Consider the following 15786-nt stretch of genomic DNA (forward strand, 5'->3'; position numbering starts at 1 on the left):
CTGTAAGGTCAGCCCTTGAGGGAACAAATATAAAGAGAAAAAGAAATTTTACATCTCTTTCACAGTCCAGTGTTTGGGCTTAAAAGGTGAGCAACTATTAAATTCTTGCTAAATTGGGGCTGGAGAAGATGCAGCAGGCAGCTGGTGAGCACGATGGGTCCTAGAGGACTACTGGTTCAGGTTCCCAGGGACTCCCCATGGCAGTCATCACGCTGTCCAGTCCCAGGGCTTCTGATCACCCTCACACAGACAGACGTGTCAGTTCCAGGGCTTCTGACACCTCACACAGACAGTCATGCAGGCAAAGCACTAATGAATGCATCTAAAAATAGAAATTCTTCCTTATTGACTATATAAAATAAGAGGGCTTTGGGGCTGGAAAGATCACCCCAGTGGTTAAGAGCACTGTTCTTGCAGAAGACTGGGGTTCACTTTCCAGAACCGACATCACAGTACACAACTTCCCATAACTTCAGTTCTAAGGGGATCCAACACCTTCTTACCTCCACAGTCACAGGTTCATATACACACCTGGTGCACATACACATACTTTGCCATGTGTGTGCACATGCACGCGAGCACACAGAAAAACACACATACAAATAAATAAACAAATAAATAAATGGTTTTTTAAAATTAAAAAACAATAGGCTTATGTGGGAAGAGACACAAACTCAATGCATTGTTCCCAAATTACCAGTCGAATGAGTTGCCGATCCAGCCACCGGAGCACATCGGGTCCCTCCTCTGACTCTGCCCGGAACACTCCAAGCCGTGCCATCAAGACTGCTGCAGCCTCCTGGTCAAATGCTGCTTCTATGTGCCTCAGCTGACTCTGTGCATCTGCCCAACTGACAATTCCAGAGTTAGTGCCGCACTTCTGATCAGGGGCTACCAGAGACTAGATCTCTGCTCAGATCCTGTTCTTTTGTCCAAGACAATGTGGCACTACATTTTCATTAAGGAAGTTTGACATCATTTCAGTCACCCTCAGGTGCTGTTTGAAGGCTAGAAGCACAAAGAGAAAAACTTCCCCCATAATTCACTCAGAACAACAATAGATACCCACAACGTTAAGTCTAAACCCAATGCTCCTCATCTAGGCTAATCCTTACAAAAAAATTTAAGTATTTACAACTTTACCAAAAATGACTTCTTAGTATCTCGCCCTTGGAAAAATAAATTATGATATTTAAGAGTTTTCAAGTGACTAAAGATAAAAAGAGCTAAAAGGCCACCAGGAAAGAGAAAAGGCACAAATCCAAATACATAAATACTCTCTGCAAATTGATGAATAAAAAGTAGTAAGTTTTACACATCTGGGCATGGAGGCAGGTATGGCATGTAAACTGAGCACTTGGGAGGGTAAGGGCAGAAAGATGAGGATTTGCAAGATCATACTCAACTACAGAATGAATTCAAGGTCAGGCAAACTACATAATACTGGGTATTTTAAAAAAGCAAAGAAATAAAAGGAGAGAGAGAGGAGAGAGAGAGAGAAAGACAGAGAGAGAGAGAGAGAGGGTGGGAGGGAGAAGGAAAAAGGGAGGGAGAGAGGAAAGGCTTTATAAAAAAAATGGGCAAAAACTCTGAGATGGTCAGCACTCTGAGACAATCAGCTTTGTCAATTTGACATAACCTTGAATCAGCTGGGATAAAAGTCTCTATCAGGGATTGCCTAGACCAGGTTTGAGAAACTGCCATTTACATGGCCTTTGGGCACACCTATAAAAGCTTTTTTCTTTTTTCCTTTTAAGAAAAATTATTTTTTATGTCCATGTATATGTAAATGTGTGTGTGGTGCCCTCCAAAGTAAGAAGGAGGCGTTGGATCTTTCAAGCTATAGTTACAGGCAGTTGTGAAGCATGCAGTATGGGTGCTGGGAACCCAACGACAGCCCTCTGCGAGAGCAAGTGGTCCTAACTACTGAGCTATCTCTCTAGCCCTTCCACTTATTTTCTTTATTGAGGTGGGACGACCCACAGCCCATTGTGGGGCTACCACTCCCTGGAAGACATGAGTTGAGCTGCAGATATAAGTTACATTGTTCTCTTTATATAGATGCAGGCTGCAGTTCCCTCAAGCTTCTTCTGCCATTGTGACATCCCCCCTGATCAACTACAATCCAGACTTGGGAGCTAAAATAACCCTCTTTCTCCATTGTTTTGTCAGGACACTTTATCATAGCAAAAGAAATGGACTGGAGCAGGCTCTATCTCAGAAAAAATAGCATGAAGTATCAACTCACTGATGAATATGAAATACAAATGAAGATGAGATATTACTGTTTATATTTAAATATTAATATCTACTATTAACGAGGGTAGTAGTGTACTCTCCTTGCCCATACTGAAGAGAAAACAAATCAGCCTCTTAGAATAATAAGTTTGCAGTAGTATCTAAAATTTCAACCTATGAAACGGCTGACAAGACACTTAGGGCTGAGGCTGCAGCTCAGTGGTAAAGTGAGAGAGCACGAGAGAGGCCCTGGGTTCAGTCCCCAGTCATGTGGAGAATAACATCACTCCAAAAAAATTTTTTAAAAGGAGAAGAAAAAAAAATACTAGCATGTGTGAATTCATTCCTAAAAAGAAAATATAAAAGCAGCACTGCTGGAGAAGCACGTGAGGACCCTTTAACAAAGGCAGCATCCCATGCAAATTATGCAATAGTGTGTGACCATTAACACAAATGAGATGCGAGCCAGAGATGAACACACACTGAGATAGATATAAGTGTGAACACATAAGAAATAAGCTGCCATAAATATATGGTATACAGCAGCACAGCAATGGGGGTGTGCAGTTAAATTTACATAGACTTAATTCTGGGAATGGGTAAGTAAAGACACCCATAAGTAAATAGTTATTTTTCAGTATCGACTGGGACTCATTGCAGTACCCACCCTCTCAGATATCATAATACCTGGATGCTCAAGTCCACTGATATAAAATGGCATAGTATACCTAAGCAGTGGTGGTTGCATGTCTATAACCCCAGCCCTCAGGAGGCAGACATCGGATATCTTGTGATTTCATGGCAATCATGGGCAAATCTGTCTACATAGTAAGTTCTAGGGTCATTTAAGGCTACATAGGGAGATCCTATCTCAAAATAAATAATAAATAATAAATAAATAAATAAAAGAAATATAAATAAAATGGGCATGGGTATTTGTAAAAAATCTAAACACATTCTCCTACGTACACTCATTCATCTCTACATTACCACTGAGAACGTAAATACTATACAACAGCTGTTAACTGTATGGAATAATAATTTTTTAAAATGTCTGTACATTTTCAATACAGATGTAATGTTAAACAATAATACACATTCCGGTTTGGCTAATTTACGATGTGAAACTAATGGCTATAGAGGGCCAACCATATTTATGCTTGTTTACATCTTTACTAGGAAGCATGATTTACTTATCTAGCAAACAAAATAATGAAAGATAATTTTCATAAACTATATTCCTATTGAAAGCTGATTTTTTCTAGGTATGTGTGAGAAAGTTTTCAATTGGATATAGTCAGGAATGGCTGATCAGTGAGTCAGGGAGGAGCTGAGAGAACCATCCAAGGGAAGCAAAGACAAACTCAACAGGTTACTCTCACGGGAAAATCATCAGCTTTGGACTCAAGAGGAAAGAAATAAGATGCTCACTTGCGGGCAATGGTGGTCACTCGGATGCGCTTCTGAGTGCTGGAATGCTGATACTGAGTGACAAACTGGATGGCACCTCTGCCTCCCTGGGGGAATCGGGGCATTATGCTGCAGGGTGGGGAAGGGCCCACTCAGGTTACTGTCAAAGGCATAACTAAAACACAGCCTTTACTAAAGTAAGGTTCTTGGTACATTTCAATGGTACACTTAAAAGTTACATGGGATCATTGTATATTAACTCTTATCTAAAGGCAGAGGTGGGGGGGATTAGCACATTCAAATGAATTGGGTCTGGGTGTGTGGCTCAGTGGTAGATCATGTGCATACAATGCAAAAGGCCCTGGGTTCAGTCTCCAGTATCAGAAGGAATAAAAGTAAATCCAATTAATAATATTGGTACTAAACTATTTAGAGATGAAAGCCACTGATGTCTGCAAGTTGCTGTGAAATACATCAAAAATAAGCCAGGTGTGGTGACATACACCTGTACTCCCAGCATATAGAATATGGAAGCAGAAGGATCAGGACTTCAAGGCCACCCAGGTCTGTAAGACACCTTGCCTCATCTCCCCTGTACCCACAAAATGCATCAAAAGTAAAACAGAACAACAGATATTTAATAAAGCAACTGTAGTAAAATGCTAATTACAGAATCCAGCTAGTGGGTTTTGCAGGTGTTGCATGTACAAATCTTTGTGATTTTTCATAACAAAACACTGGGGAAAGTCTGACACCCTCAAAAATTTATGAGTATTATTATGATGGCTGGGAAAAACAAGTACTCATCTCAGGGCCTTGTCAGCTCAACAATAAAGGGAACAAAGTATTTGCTGTTTGATTCTAACTAGATGATGGAAGGAGTTTAGAAAGAGCATACCAGATTAGTACAATGTCTATGTGATACCAAAGTAGTATCAGGATGGAGAGAATACTTTCTAATAAATCCAGAAGATATAACGTGAAAAAAAAATTAATGTCAACCCCACCTGATTGACACTTCAAAAGTAGATGCCAAGAGTAGACGTGGGATCCAGGCCACAGATTTTCCACTGACTTGTGCCACCAACACCAACCAGCTCCTAGAGATAAGAAGAGGAATTAAAAAGGATATTAATACAAAAAGAAGAAACCCAAAGAAACCACTGATGAAAAGCAGCGAATGAGCATGGTAGGTCACTTGAAACTTTTACTTGAGTAGAAGTTTTAAATTTCAGTGAAAATGTCTAGGCAAGAGTGTAATTACAGACCAGACAGAGTCCTAAATATTTGTATTTACAGTACTTTTAAATCACTGACATGCTAAGTCATTTCAATGTATGATACACACACACACACACACACATATATAATATATATATAGAGAGAGAGAGAGAGAGAGAGAGCTTATAATCCTCAGAAAATATATGCAAGAGACAGAAGCTTTAACCAGACTCTAGCTTTGTCTTTCAAACCTAACTTGCTTCAGCAAGTACTAGCAAATTTCCCATTTTCTAAAAAACACTGAATATAGTGCATTAAGAATTTGCCCAAGCTACTCAACTATAAAAGGAGTAGCATATGCACCTAAATCCACAACAGTTCTATAATCCACCCTCCCACTGTGGAATGACAACAAGGGGAAGGACAGGACTGTGTAACAACATTCCCAAGACTACCTCAGAGACAGCAGGATTATACTTTTATGAAAATAGCTCTTGCATTCAGATAGACTGAACGTTTACCGGACATCACAGTCAAATACTACACCTCTTGATCATCTACTGTCGTTATAATCAGTATGTTTAAGTGTAACCTTAAAAGAATAAGTGGAACAACCAACTTTACTTGGCTTGGATAGTCCAAGATGAGCTTTTACAACCTAAGCTAATGCATAGCTTTACTCTTAAGTTATGTACTCTTTCATGCCCCTGACCCAGAGTAATGTATGTGTATATATATATGTATGTATGTATTAACATACTTGTTTGTAATCATTTGCTGAAAGCAACTGACAGGCTGGAAACAACCTATACAACAATAATACCCACCACATATTAGAAATAATATACAGATAGAGCTTGTTTGCAGTACTGAGTGCTTCTGGGTCAGTTTGTGGTTCGTAAAATGACCTTTCCCCTTATAAAACTGCTAGTGATTTCTGTAAAGAAGCACTTAATACTTTCCAGTGGGAGTTTTTGTCTTGTTCAATAAATACAATGGAGACAGACAGGCCCAGGGGCAGTGAGACACCCAGACAGCATTCAGACAAACACATACTGCACAGATTACAGACAAGCCAGTAACCACAAACTACGAACCGACAGAAGACATAGAAGAGAGAAGTGGAGAATTCAAACTTGTGCTTTTTCTGGATTAAATTAATCAAAGAGAAGTCTATGATTTCATTCCTTGATGTAACACAGATCTACTTCCATACCTCCGAGGTTATGGTTATGTATGTATGCATGTAACCAACGCAGAAGGGACCTCATAAACCAGATGCTGTGCCTTTTCAGCTAAAGCATACTTACAGCATGTGGGCCATCAGCAAAGCCACTCACCCAAGGGATGACTGAACTTTGCTCTCACACATTAACAATGCATACGCATCTGTGTCATCCACTGTCCAACCAACTCGGTGGTTCCGTGTACTAAGCTCCTTATCAAGTGAAGTCAGACAAAGGGAACCAACTCTAAGCTATGAGGCACCACACAGGTTATTCTGGAAGAATTCTGAATGTCTGCCTTTGCTGTAGGGATGGCTTTTCGTTCTCAGTGAGATGGCATCCATACATTCAGATGTAGTCAGAAGAACCTGAGATCTAGCTCCTCTGGGTCAGCTTCAAACCCTGAGCAAGGGTTGTCTTAACCTCTCTGATTCCATATTTCCTGCTCTGGTCTTTCAGACAGACTGACGGACAGAAGGACAAAGACACTACCTCTTGGAGTTGTCATGAGTAAGGATTAGAGCTCCTCTCACACAGGGTACACCCCACACTGACACAAAGCAAGATCATCCAGGATGTGACTTAGCTTAATGAGTCTACTCCAGGACAGGTGAGGGTGAGGACTTTTCCTTACATTTTCTGACACACACGGTCCTTTCACATTCAGAGACACGCATGGACCAATAGCTCCTGCAATCTTCAGTTCCCGAGAGGTCTAAAACAAATCACACAATAAGTTAAGAGCCAGTCTGCCGTCACCAGAGGAAAGGTCCCAGGGAAACTCTCTACTGAACTACACCATCCAATGCCCACTCAAGCTTTTCCAGGAGCACTAGCACTGATCAGAGCTGCAACAAAGCCACCTTCAAAAGCACGTCAGGAGACCAGGGGCACTGGTGCAGCAGTCATACTCGGCAGGCTGAGGTACAAGATCACGACAAGGCCAGCCTCACTAGACAGTGAATTTGTCACTAGCTTGAATTCATCACACTGTCTAAAAAATCAAACTAAAAGGACACAGTATAATCAAAAACAAACAAACAAAAAGCCGAGCCATGGTGGCACATGCCTTTAATTTCAGCATTTGGGAGACAGAGGCAGGTAGCTCTCCATGAGTTTGAGGCCAGCCTGGTCTACAAAGTGAGTTCCAGGACAGTCAGGGCTCCATTACTCAGAGAAACTCTGTCTGGAAAGAACAAAGACACAGTAAGGTAGCATTTTCACACCTATTCATTGTTTTGAATGAGCAGGATTCCTAAGAAGCTGAGACTAACCTGGAAATCTCTAGACAGCCCAAGTGAGCTCATACCCACAATTCTCCTGCCTCGGCCTAAGTGCCAGGATACAGGCTTGCACCACCACACCAGGCCATGCATAGTCATACTTATAGATTTCTAACCAGTAAACATATTATTTAAAAGTATTTAATTCAAAACTTCCAACATTCCAACATAATGATAAGACCAATGGATTTTTTTTTTTTTTAAATGGACAGGGCCTATATATATAGTCCCTGGCCTCAAATTCAAGATTCTCCTGCCTTGGATTTTTTTTTTTTTTTTTCAAACAAATGCTTAGCTTTAGCTGTCTTGGAACTCACTTTGTAGACCAGGCTGGGCTCAAACTCACAGAGATCTCTGCCTCTGCCTCTCGAGTGCCTGAGATTAAAAGCATGAGCCACCACTGCCTGCACAAATGGAGATTTTAAAGACTGAATTCACTTTATTGAAGTGAATTCAAACTTACAAATTAAAGTGAATTCAGTCCATTCCTTTTTGTCTGGGGGTGAGCTGGGTTTTGAGAAAGAGTTCATCTGTGTAGTTCTGGCTGTCCTGGAACTTGCTCTATATACCAGGCTGGCCTCGAACTCAGAGATCTGCCTGTCTCTTGTCTCCTGCATGCTGAGATTAAAGGCATGTGTTGTTCAGTCTATTCCTCTTTATCTAAAAAAAAAACCAAAAACCCTCAAGCCTACATATGCTTTTACACAGATGCTGATGTAGTTAGTTTAAACAACAGGCACTCTGCCCACTAAGCAATCTCTCTATCACCTTTTAATAACTTCCAATTCTGCTAAATAAACAAACAAAACTCTCAAACAGTTAAAAACGCTGTTTAAAGGTTAAATTATCCTAGGTTAGGATATATAAGTTACATTATTCTAGATATAACGCTTTCTCTAATTCTCTAATGGCAGTATCTAATGGCCTCTTTTCGTGATTTCTCAATGACTTAAGTGTCAGCTGTCTAGGACTGCTGTGGGACAATGGTTTTACCCTGTAAAGATTTGTTTCTTATACTTGTTTAATAAAATGCTGATTGGCCAGTAGCCAGGCAGGAAGTAGAGGTGGGGCAATGAGAACAGGAGAATTCTGGGAAGAAGAAAGAGTCAGTCTGCAGCCATAACCCAGAAGCAGAAGAAGCAAGATGTGACTGTCTTCCCAAAAAAGGTACCAAGCCACGTGGCTAACACAGACAAGAATTATGGGTTAATAAAGAAGCCTGAGATAATAGGCCAATCAGTTTATAATTAATGTAGGCCTCTGTGTGTTTCTTTGGGACTCAACGGCTGCAGGAACAGGCAGGACAGAAACCTCTGTCAACATAGGACTATGATCTCCTACAAAGAAATACAAACTTAAACTCATAATGCTCTTAGGACACCTCAGTTGTTCTTAAATATAAACCCTACTCAGTGCTATTATTGCATATTATTTATTTATACTGTGTGAAGATGTGTCATAGTGATTGATTTAATAAAGAGCTGAATGGCCAATAGATAGGCAGGAGAGAAGGGAAGAGAGGACTCAGGCAAGAAGAGAGGAGGAAACACCAGCAAGACACTGAAGAAATCCATTACGATATAAAGGAGAGGTAATAACCAGGTAACTGAGCCACATGGCAGAACACTAATTAAAAAATATGGGTTAATTTAAGTTACAAGAGCTAGTTGAGGAAAAAGCCTACGCTAAGACCAAACATTCATATTTAATAATTAGTCTCCATGTCATTTATGAGCTTGTGACCCAAAGAAAGGTGCAATGCAGTGACTCACACCAATGGCTGGGTGTATATTGACCATGCATGACTGCCTGTCCCCAAGCCTCAGTATAGCAACCAACCCCAACCTGGCCCCTCTAACTCCAAAATCCTAAAGTGGGATGGAGCAGAGCAGAGTAGGGCCTGAGGAAAACCAGGAACTTTCTGTTTAGAACTTTAATAAAACATAGGTCATCCTTGAGAGGCAAAGGACTATAGTAGGCAATATATTTGTGATTGCCATCTTGTTGGATCCTTTTACGTGATCTTTAAAGCTTCATTTACGGGCTGAGGCTACCAGTGTCTAAAGTAAACAACTAACAACACTAATCCCAGAAAAGTTTCAAAAGTCTTCAATATGGTTGGGTACAGTAGAGCACACAGGAAGAGGCAAGTAAATCTTTGTAAGTTAGGCCAGCCTGATCTGTATGGCAAGTTCCAGGCCAACTGAGGATACACAGTGAGACCCTGCCTCAAATAAATAATAAATAAGAAAATGTTTATCATGTATATATGAAAATTCTATAAACTAATTATATAAGCTAATTTAAAATAAGTTTTCTAAAAGTCTACTGTACCTTTACTTCCAATGTAGCACCAAATGCCATTCTGAAATTTCCATTGAAGTCTTTACTAAAAATTCTTTGGAATGTCTGCTTGAAAAGAGAAGTATTGAAAGAATCTCCCATCACCATGTGGCCTCTAGGTAAGAAAGGGGGAAAGTATACATTTAAGAGAACTGGAAGCCATTCGGTTGTTCCCATAGTATTCACAAACAATATTTAACACACACAAAGAAAAACATGACCACACAGGTGCTACAGATTAACTTAAATGAAAAATACCAAGTTCAATTTGTATTTAGCAAAGAAAGTATCTCAAAAACATTAAACAAAAGATCCTTATGGCAGTTCTAGGGGGCTGGGAAGGTGGCTCAGTGGGTAAGGGTACCCCTAAGTCTGATAACTTCAGTTCAATCAATCCCAGAATCCACATGGTAAAGGAAGGGAATTAACTCCCACAGATAGCCATCAAACACCCATACAAGTGCCACGACGTGTGTGCATTCAGAGACATACACGTATACACTCACATACCAAAAAGAGTAAATGTAAAAATATTTTATAAGACTTTAAGATACCAATTCTATATTTTGATCACTATACACAAATCTTCAAATATGGTATAATCTCCTTGATTATACTCACAAAAGAAAAAGAAAACAAGCAGGAAAATCACACAGGTCTGTGGTGTCATTGCCTGCACTGTGCTATTTCCATTCTTGAAGTTGGCACTTTACACATTTGTGTGAAGTGCTACCCTGGGAGATGCTAAATGAGGAGTGGGCAAATTCACAATTCCCATCAGTCTGCAATTATTGCAATCAAATGTCACACAAGTGGTGGGCACACTCCTATACTCCAGCACTCAGGAGGCTGAAGCAGGATTGTGAATTTGAGGCCACCCAGGGCTACGCCAGTAAGACCGTAATCAAACACACATGCACACATATACCCGGCTGTAGGCAGTAAAGATGTTTAGGCTTTTCTCTCTCACACTTATCATTCTCCACCTAAAACATTTTGAGCAGCACCCAGCATTCCCTCCTTTCCCATCAGGCATCTCCAGGTCATCATGTGACCCCTTTAAACCAAATGCTCAAAGGGAAAAAGTACAACATCTCAGCAGGGAAAACAAGCACCAAGGGAGTCTCTGAGTGTCCTAGAAAACCATCCACTACTCCTCTAGTCCAGCTTGGGTCACCATGCCTTTGTCTGAGGTCATCCTACTCGGCCAGAACCTGGGCTTCTCTTGGTCTCAAGGTTGTTTTGTGGTTTCTCCCTTTTCTTTTCTTTTTTTTTTAAAGGGGGGTTACATGTATCCATCTCTATGTATGTGTGTGTTTGTGTGTTTATAAATAGGTATGCATAAGTCATGGAGGGCACAGAGGTCAGAGGACAAGCTGCAGGATTGTTTGTTTCCTTCCACATGAGTCCCAGGATTGAACTCAAGTCTCAGGCTTGGAGGCAAGCAGGCACACTTACCTGCTGAGCCATCTTGCCATCATGTATGTTATTAATTTCTATGGGGTGGGGGAAAGCTTTATCTTTTTAAAGTGAACTTCTTGCTATACAGCCCAGGCTAGCCTTGAACTCAAGATCCTCTAGAGTGCTATGGGTACAGATATGCCTACCAGGTCCATTAAGACCCAACCTATTACAATTGGCTCAATCTGTCCTACTCTCCAAAACAGGTTCAAGTGGCTCAGATTCTACTTCCTACACCTTCCCCTAAGAGAGTACAAAAAAATCACTAGGGAGGTTAATTAGAAAAGCACAAATACGGACCAGGGAGATGGTTCAACAGGGAAAGGTGCTTGCTACCAAGACTGACACCCTAAGGTCAATACCTGGGTCCTCACACTGGAAGAAGACAGTTAACTCCCGCAAAGTATCCTCAGACCTCCACATGTGTACACTGACATACATACTCATGCATACACATAAAACTCCACAAAGTGTCCTCAGACCTCCACATGTGTGCAATGACATACATACACATGCATACACATAAAACTCCACAAAGTGTCCTCAGACCTCCACAAGTGTACAATGACACACATGTATACTCATAAATAAACAAACAAACAAATAAATAAAATTTAAGTTAAAGAAAAAAGGCAAAGGAAATGCAGACTCTTTGGCCCTATCCATGGTTTTCTGTAGATGCTCCTCAAACTATGCCATGTATTCCAGTCAACAGGACTTGGGCAAATGTAGGTTGATTCAGCAAGTGAGAAATGAGATTTAAGAGGCTGCACTTCTAATGAGCTCCCAGAGAAACTAAGGCTGTGTGTGCTCAAACTCTGCTCTATGCTAGAATCAATGGAAGAAAACTTGGAAGAATGTTGATGCCTAAGCCATGCCCCATGTCAATTATACCAGGGGACAGGACAGACAGAGCAGCTTGCTTTGTTCTTCACTCTCTTTTCCTAGAGTCTTTGAAGTTCCCTGGTCGACACCATCATGTAGCTGAACTACAGATTCTAGGCTCCGCCTCAGTGCTTTCTGAACTTCATGAACACTAAAATCGGGACAGCTGCTCCCCAAGAGCTCTTGATTCAGAGGGTCTGAGGAAAGCCAAAAAACATCCTAATCTGTTCCATAAGCCCTATGGTTCCTAGTCCCATCATCGTGGCAAGCTGAGAATTCATTCTACATTTTTAGTTGAGGACAATACTGACTTGCTGTGTAACTAGCACTTGTCACAGTCACTTAGCCAGGTCAAGTTCCTTCTAATTGCATGACGTATGACACTCAGATGCTATTGTTTGCCTGTCACAAAGATGTGCACAGCTGAAGGCCAGTAGGCACTCCACATTAGCACAGCGCTAGTCTTCAGCTAAGTTTAACAATTCCAAAGAAGAAACAGTTATTCTCATGCAGTTTGTTCCCGGTAAAATCCTGAGACCTCTTGCTAAGCAACGCTTCTTCCTCCACAGGGCCCACACTCCCTTTCCAGCCAATGAACCCAAAGCAGAGCGACCGGAAAGCTCCGAGGTTACCCTCCCTTACCCCTATGACTCCATCATTCATTTCTTCCCTTACCATAGGGAAGGTATAGTTGAACATGTTAACATACCCTGTAAGATTTGGACAGCATTTCATCTCCAGAAGTCCAGTTTGATCAAGTGCACAAGCATAAATATCAATGCAGTGACCATTTGTAGCAGTTCGATTAGCAAGCATCTCGTAATGCTGTAAATAAAAAAGGAAAAACTATCTTTAGGAAAGAGAAGCATAATTCCAAGGCATGTCTTAATACACCTAAGGATGCAATCAAGAAAGGGAGCATAAAATTCACTGTCTATAAAACAACCACATAGAATAAAAATACAGTTTTAGATTCAAAGCTCTAGAACCATTCTCTTTAACCAGAACCATAGATAGAGACAAGTTAGACAAGTTAATGGGAGCCAAGATCTGGAAGAGCCCCTATCCAAGCACCTTCTGACTTCAGAAAAGTAGCCATCATTCATCTAGAGAAGTCCACACCTGGCTGTCACTGCAATTACAGCTGGAACCCAACAGTACCTACCTTAGTCGCCTTTTTCATGAACCGCGCATTATCTTTCTCAATATCATGCCAGGAACGAATAGGAGTCTTCAATTCATCTCCAACCACCATGCCAGGTCCTTGGGTGGGAGGGCCTCCAGTGAACAGCATGATCCTGGCTCCAGTGTTTGGAAAAGTACCCTGAAAACAGAGTGAAGATTATGGCATAAGCATACAGTTCCCCCTCCAACTATGGCTTTCATTTACGTATAAAATACTCCAAAGACAAACTCTCCACTGTCCTGCCTCCTCACCTGCTCACAGCACTAGGGGTGCCGCGGAGTAACATGCATGACAGCAGAGAAAAGCAGCGATTACTTTCTCTCAACCAGGTGGGTTTGCACTTTATTTAGTAAAAGCACTTTCCACTACTCCCATTCCCATAGTTTTTCCTAAAATTTTTGGTATTTTAAAAATACTGAAGGCCTCCTTAATATAAATAATAATGACTAAAATACTTTTGGATACACAGACAATGACCTGACATAAGGCACAAGAAATTTTCAAACAGAGCTAACAAGAACAGCTTGTATGATTTGAGAGGTCCTTATAAAATATTTGAATTACCTCCAACAATCCAACAGCAATGGACAAAGCAACACCAGTGGACCGCAAAGGTCTCTTCCCCTGGGTTACTGGCCATGGGTCCCTCTGCAGCTCCCCAAGAAGATCTGTGAGGTTCATATCAATCTTGTGAACAGGCTGCAGAAATCTGTATGATTCCAAAAGGGCACATCAGTTGTAATTTAGTAAAGTTCCTTTAACCCTAGGTCACCCATATACTGCTTTTCAAAACATTATTCAATAGCAAAAACTCAATCCTTTTCCTTCAAAAATTACCTCTATAAACACAAAAGGCAATTCCAAACAATTTTAATGTGAAATACACTATAAAATCTAATAATCACAATTTATACAACTGTAAGCCATTAAAAAAATCAACTGAAAAAGGAAAACATCAACTCAATTAAATTTTAGAAGCAGCAAAGAAATCTAATAATAAATCCAGTTTGTTTCTGTGGACAGTCCTCTAACCATGCTGCAACTTCGGTTCACATGCCTCTTGAGCCTTAGAAGCTGGAAAACACTCTGGTTTCCCCCAGAGTGGAGGTGTCTCCAGCACATTTGCTGGCTGCTACCTGGCTGAGGCACCTCAGGCTTTCATCAACTGAAAGGAAGTGAGTGCCTGCTCTACAGGTTTTACTCAAAGTACCACCCAAAAGAAGTGTTTTTGTTTGTCAGCTTTACTTAAGGATCAAGAATAACAGCCATGTTCAAAGACGAGGGGACCAATGAAACAGTGTCAAAATGTTTCTGTAGGACATTTAATAGCATCTGGGTCTAGTCTTAAAACTCTTTTCTTAGAACTAGGGACCCCCGAAGTCCCTAGCATCGCTCTTCTTGCTCTCCTGGGCTGTCAGGGCATGCCCACCACAGAACATGTAACACTGTATACTGATAGCTCACCTGCTGGAAACAAAAGGCTGCTCCTGAGGTTGAGCAGGCCTTGCTTGCTGGCATGGGCATAGCTGACTTGGTCAGGCCCAGCATATCCTGAAAAGGAAAAAACAGAAAGATCCAATTTCCAATACACTAAAAGTAAACAATAAGCATCACAGATCTACCCTTGGTCCTGGTTCTCGACAAGCACAAACCTGTATCTGTTTTGCAGTTAAAATCCTTGGTCCCTCGGAAGACGTACCTCTGGAGATTCCTTCACAGCTTAACTTAACTCGTGAACCCTGCACCATCATCCCGAAAAGTGATAAGACCAACCAGAGCATCTGGAGGAAGGAGACTCAGGACTCTGCAGGGACTCTTTGAGTGCTTGAAGGTCATCATTCCTCCAACATGTGTCAACCCACATAGAGAAAAGATCAGAGGGGGATCGAGCACCACTCGCTTTGGACAAAGAGAAAAATGGGCATAATGATCAGTATATACATAGCTATAGCAGCTAGCATAGGGCAAATTAGGTACAAAACAGCAGTCTTTATAGCTGTAATTCCCAGGGGCTACAGACTGTAAAGCTAAAAAATCTACTACCAGCTTCTAATTACCTCATCAAATGACCCAGAGTACATCAAGACAAACATAAATCTAAAAATGTATGTAATATCGAATACTACCATGTGCCACTCATTAACTGCAGACCCTGGGATCATAACTAAACAGAAGAACAAAGATTCCTGCCACCAAAAGGAACAACCTCAGCAGGAAGGCCAGGGAGCCAGCAACAGCTAAGATGGTGGAAGGTGGCAGATCCTGTGATAAAAAGGGAACAGGGCCAGGGATGGGCCATACGCCTTTAATCTCAACACTCAGAGACGGATGAATCTCTGTGAGTCTGCAGCCAGCCTGGTCTATGTACTGAGTTCTGAGACAGCCAGGGCTACATAGTGAGACCCTGTCTCAAAAAGTAAATAAATAAAAAATAAATAAAAAGGAGAGAGAGGAAGAAAAGGGCAGCCTTGGTAAGAAAGTAAAATTTGAGGGGACAAGACAGCTCAACAGATAAAGGCCAAACCAAACCTGA

At 41.1% G+C, this 15786-nt stretch overlaps 1 protein-coding gene across 1 annotated transcript in view; it reads right to left on the reverse strand.

Moving 5' to 3' along the window:
• Positions 1–15786, reverse strand: part of Sec23b (SEC23 homolog B, COPII coat complex component) — a 38440-nt gene that overhangs the window by 15546 nt on the left and 7108 nt on the right. Inside the window, 14 exon segments of the mRNA XM_038332220.2 lie at positions 698–851; positions 3670–3761; positions 3763–3777; positions 4656–4748; positions 6730–6810; positions 9713–9836; positions 12777–12892; positions 13233–13391; positions 13818–13962; positions 14718–14767; positions 14769–14804; positions 14906–15010; positions 15012–15054; positions 15056–15152. Coding sequence (XP_038188148.1) covers positions 698–851; positions 3670–3761; positions 3763–3777; positions 4656–4748; positions 6730–6810; positions 9713–9836; positions 12777–12892; positions 13233–13391; positions 13818–13962; positions 14718–14767; positions 14769–14804; positions 14906–15010; positions 15012–15054; positions 15056–15152 — 1310 coding nt within the window.

The sequence above is a fragment of the Arvicola amphibius genome, chromosome 5 (assembly GCF_903992535.2).
Source record: "Arvicola amphibius chromosome 5, mArvAmp1.2, whole genome shotgun sequence".
In the NCBI taxonomy this organism is placed as follows: domain Eukaryota; kingdom Metazoa; phylum Chordata; class Mammalia; order Rodentia; family Cricetidae; genus Arvicola; species Arvicola amphibius.